This window comes from Dipteris shenzhenensis, chromosome 2 (assembly GCF_047967505.1).
Source record: "Dipteris shenzhenensis isolate YYH24624 ecotype China chromosome 2, Dip_SZ_1.0, whole genome shotgun sequence".
Taxonomy (NCBI): domain Eukaryota; kingdom Viridiplantae; phylum Streptophyta; class Polypodiopsida; order Gleicheniales; family Dipteridaceae; genus Dipteris; species Dipteris shenzhenensis.
Genome location: NC_141597.1, coordinates 59,781,222 through 59,785,985, shown reverse-complemented (window position 1 = coordinate 59,785,985; position 4,764 = coordinate 59,781,222). Strand labels below are relative to the sequence as shown.

General features: G+C 43.0%; 1 protein-coding gene across 1 annotated transcript; it reads left to right on the top strand.

The window, feature by feature from the left end:
* The first annotated feature begins 829 nt into the window (after positions 1 to 829).
* Positions 830 to 4,231, top strand: LOC147905072 (putative protein phosphatase 2C 75). Its single transcript, XM_087389999.1, has 5 exons — positions 830 to 1,806; positions 2,090 to 2,446; positions 2,527 to 2,644; positions 2,779 to 3,002; positions 3,151 to 4,231. Exons 1-5 carry the CDS (start codon positions 1,327 to 1,329, stop codon positions 3,451 to 3,453), a joined length of 1,482 nt encoding a protein of 493 aa, XP_087246125.1. The 5' UTR covers positions 830 to 1,326; the 3' UTR covers positions 3,454 to 4,231.
* The last annotated feature ends 533 nt before the right edge of the window (positions 4,232 to 4,764 follow it).

Genomic DNA, 4,764 nt, shown 5'->3' with positions numbered 1-4,764 from the left:
GTGATCCCATTCAAGCTTTGGTGAAGAAAAGGGAAAAGTGAAGTGTAAAATACATCTATTCCTTCTTACATTTCCTTTATTGGCATCATTTTTTCATAAAGATATTGTATTTTTATGGGTCAATGAATTTATTTATTTAAGCATTGTTGCTATCATCATCTAGGTTCTTACTCTTGGTGTACTCCGCATGTCAAGGATTTGCAGCAATTCTTTGATTATTTTTGGATCGATGCCTCTAACCATGTAGGAGCCCACACACCCAATTTTCATGAGCAAAGGTCCCCTAAGAGAGGCCAAGCTTGCAAAGCCAAAAAAAGAACCTCTTTCGATTTTAAGACAAGGTTTTTAATATAATAGTAGACCCACATCTAGATTATGGAGTGGTGAAGCCTTTTTGGGCTAACTCCCCTTGTGTAATAGATGTACACTAGTTGGCAAAAATCCTTCTTTTGCCTCACGCGCATTGGGCATATGAGGTTCTAAGTACACCATTTTGCAAGGGGTGCCATGTATTATGGCAAGTAGTACTTGTGTGTTGTGGGGTCGGAGGCGACGATGTAGAAAACATGCTCTTAGACCAAGCTATTGCATTCATATGTGGAGGACCAAGGGTGTGAAGCGTGGGAAGCGGGATGTCTCATTGGCCATGATCGAAACAACAATGTGTCGGACATGGGGTCCGCAAAGGAATGGTAAGTCCAAGGAGGAAGGGTGATTAAGACTTGCTTTAGTTAGGATGCTTCGGATTATGGGCAAAACACGTAATTAAGGTGTGGATAAGAATGTTTTTACTGGATCGTCTTCTTCATTCTTCATCAAGATCCGGCATAGCCAGCAAAGCTTATCGCCTTCTAGCTACGCTCTCCTCCTCTTTATTCCTTTCCCAGTAGCTGACTCAGTTATTTCTCCTGCCTCAGCAGACCCTCGACAACGATCCCTACATCTTATCTCGAAAGCCAGCGGCCCCGCGAAAGAGGGGCATCCCTAAGGAATGGTTCCTTTGGCGTGTTAATGCGTCTGTCCGTGTTGAAGTCTTTGCGCAACGAGGGAGAAAGGAGACATATGTGCAATTTCCGTCAGTAAGGCTGCCAAAAGTTTTCGTGAATCTGAATATAGAAGATCGATCGCAATTCACGCATAGAGAAAAGAAAATCAAAGATACCGCGGGATCTTGTCGAGAACGGGCGGTGAGAAGAATTTTCAGGTGGATTTTCGACAGGAGAGCAAAACCGTGATACATTGCGCTTTCCGCGCGTCTTTGGATCTCTGTTGAGACGAACAGCGAATTCTGGATATTGTTAGACAACTTTTTACCTCGAGACGGTGATGTGCGACTGTCTGAGTTTCTTGACGGAACACCCTGTCATCCTCGAGGGGTGGACTGCGTGGAAACATGCTTTACTCCGCCTATTCAGTATTCGAGCATGGCCTCTCATCCTTCCTGGTGAGGAAGTCGAGCTCTTCAATGTTGCAAGGTTGGAGAGCCCGCGTTCGCCAGCGTTTGCCTCTTCTCCAAGTCGGCATGCCGGATCTCCTCTAAAGAATCGGAAGACAGCTTCCCGCTTATCGGCAAACGGCACGACCTGCACTGTGAAGACTAAGCAAGAAAAGAGCAAAGATCTGGGCGGAACCTGCAGCCGCAAACCTGCCAAATCGAGGAAGAAAGAAACCAAAAAATTAGAGGAGTCAAAGCTTAACGGTGCTCTACATGAAAGGTTTGCCGCCAATGGAGGAAACAATATCGCATCGCTGTTCACAAAGAAGGGTCTTAAAGGGATCAACCAAGATGCCATGCTTGTGTGGGAGGTATGCTCATAATAGAAGGAGAAGCAACCAATGAGTCTGGCAAATTTTCTCGTTTTGCCGTGTTGATCAGACGTGTGAGTATGAGAGCAAATGTCAGCACGCACCTTTGAAGCGAGATGATCTGATGAAACCCAAAAGTACTTTTTGAACTGGTGTAAACAACCTCGTGTGGTTGTCATGGGTTTAGAGATTGCATTTCTTGTTGCATTTTTCGGTGAATCCTTGTGAAGTCATTGCTGTGAATCTTTTGACGGTATCTTTCTTATTTCTTTGTTTATCATAGGGCTTTGCTTCTCGAGAGGACACAATCTTCTGCGGTGTTTTTGATGGTCATGGCCCACACGGGCATCTTGTTGCAAGGAACGTTCGAGACATACTACCCCTCAAGTTAGCATCTTGCTGGCAAGTTTTGCATCGTGCTGATGAAGGAGCCACCTTATCACCAGATGGTATGGAAAATGGTTCTGTCAATCAAACCGGAAATGGCTTTGTAGGAAGAGCTCCTGGAGATCCTCACTTGATTACCTCATGGAAAGAGTCTTTTCTGGACGCTTATAAGTTGATGGACAGAGAACTCCTAGTAGATGACAGTGTTGACTGCGTCTCGAGTGGGACTACCGCTGTTACTCTTGTGAAGCAGGTTTGCAGCCTGAATGTCTTTGCAATTAGGTGCCAATTTTCACTTCTCAGCCTTTTCTGAAAATTTTGATTTTTATCCAGGGCAATGATCTGATTGTTGGGAACGTTGGAGATTCACGAGCTGTTTTGGGAACAAGAGCTAATGATGACTCTCTATTAGCTTTACAGCTTACTGTTGATTTGAGGCCCAATTTACCTAGTACGTCTGGAATTCACTTCATATTGTGATATCGTCTGGAATTAATATTACGTTTCCTGTATGTATCCATCCATTACTTGTCTGAATGTGTGCTGCCTTGTGCAACTTTTCTTTCCCCTGATATTTTCGAGCAGAGGAGGCTGAGCGGATCAGGCGATGTAAAGGCCGTGTATTTGCATTGCGCGATGAACCTTCAGTGAAGAGAGTTTGGCTGCCACATCTTAATGCCCCTGGCTTAGCTATGGCAAGGGCACTGGGTGATTACTGTCTAAAGACATTTGGGGTGATATCGGTGCCTGAAGTCACCTATCGGCAGTTGACAGAGAAAGACGAATTCGTAGTCCTTGCAACAGATGGGGTGCTAAACCTATTCCTTATTGGTGCATTATAATTTGTTTCCCCCCCGTAGAAAAGCTGGACTGTAATAAACTTTTTCCAATTTGATAATGGAGGTTGTGTTGACTTGTTATAGACCTGAGCATCGTTTTTTGCTATTTTGCCTCCAGGTATGGGATGTTTTGAGCAATGATCAAGTCGTTGAGATAGTAGCTTCAGCGCCTGTCAGGTCTGCTGCAGCAAAGGCAGTCGTAGACACTGCAGTGCATGTGTGGAGATCCAAGCATCCAACCTCAAAGGTGGATGATTGTGCCGTTGTCTGCTTGTTTTTGGATAATGTTACCATTGTATCCACTGATTTTGGCCCAAAGAAAGGTAAGGTTCTTTCCCAATGCAAAATTTCAGTTTTCTTATTTTCTGCACGACTCATATTCAGAACCTTACTTTTGGAAACCGAAAACGCCTATTTTTAAAGCCATACTTTTGTGTATATACACTGCACCATTCTGTGCATATGCAAGAACACAACAGGCTGCACCAGGCTGGCATTTTAAAATGTGCACATGCACACACACACACACGCGCATGCACACATGCACGTTTGTATCTAATATGATGCCAGATCCATGTTGTGTTTAGTATTCATTTATTGCAAATAGACAGTTTTTTTTTTTTGGGGGGGGGGGGGGGGTCATAAGATGTATTAGTTAAAACCTTTTGGGACAGTCCGGGTTTTTTGAAGTGTCGTTCCATTATTAATCAAGAGTAGAACAGGAAACTAAAAAGTACCTACGGACAAGGAAGGGTGGTTAGTGCTGGACAGAGTATCATGTGCCACAATGCTCATTTGTCAAGCCATCAGATGGGGAAGACAAAGTACATGCGAGGTTAGTCGGTGTATGCCATGGGCAACTGGAACACACTGATGACAGTGATTTTTGTTTCTAATCTTGGAGCTTGATCAGTTTGTGCATTGCAAAGGAGGGTTTCAGTGAGGTGGATTCACATATTCAATGACACACTGAGGTGAACAGCTCAATGAAAAGGTGTACCGACACCATATTCTTCCTCAAGGATTAACCTTGATCTCTACCAATTCCTTGATATAGAAAGAATATGAGTGCTAAAGAAAGCCTCCTTGATTTCAAAGAGATCTGCACCCTTGTACTTAACTCTATTCCTAAAATTAGCAGGGCCCTTTTCAATGTAATCACCAATTTTTTAATTTATATCATGTGCACCTTTTTTTAAGATTAATTTTTGAGCAGACCACCTCGAGTGCCTTGCTTTGCTTACGAGTCCTTACTTACGGACATTTAGCAGAGATTCTGATGATGATGTGACACAGTACTCTACGTTACAATACATCTTCAAGTGGGCTTCATCTTTCTGCTTAGGTTTTTGAGTACTTCAAATATGAGATGTGTAATGTATTTGCTATGGTTTTTCTGGCAGATCTTTCTAAAAATGAACAGAGTTGATATTCTTAAAAGGAAGCAGGCTTGTGCTTTAATATTGCAAACTTTGATGCAAAACTGATCCCTTGGTTGAGTACTGACATTTATTTTTGTTATTTCTTGGCAATGCGATTCTTGTGTTTCATAATTGAATGTTTTTCTGACTTTTCGACGTATGTTTTGGGTCTTTGTTAGTGGAAAGCTTGAACCCCTGCACAGCTGGATAGGGCATGGGGAAGAAGTAACGTTAAGCTGCTGACAAGTCATGGGCTATGGATCAATAGGAAGATGAGATTTAGTGACTCATCTCATTGTGACCTTGTAAGC

Coding starts and splice junctions, on each gene's coding strand:
- LOC147905072 (XM_087389999.1), top strand. CDS start 1,327: ATGTGCGACTGTCTGAGTTTCTTGACGGAACACCCTGTCATCCTCGAG. Junction 1,807..2,089: donor ATGCCATGCTTGTGTGGGAG/GTATGCTCATAA, acceptor TGTTTATCATAG/GGCTTTGCTTCTCGAGAGGA. Junction 2,645..2,778: donor TTTGAGGCCCAATTTACCTA/GTACGTCTGGAA, acceptor ATTTTCGAGCAG/AGGAGGCTGAGCGGATCAGG.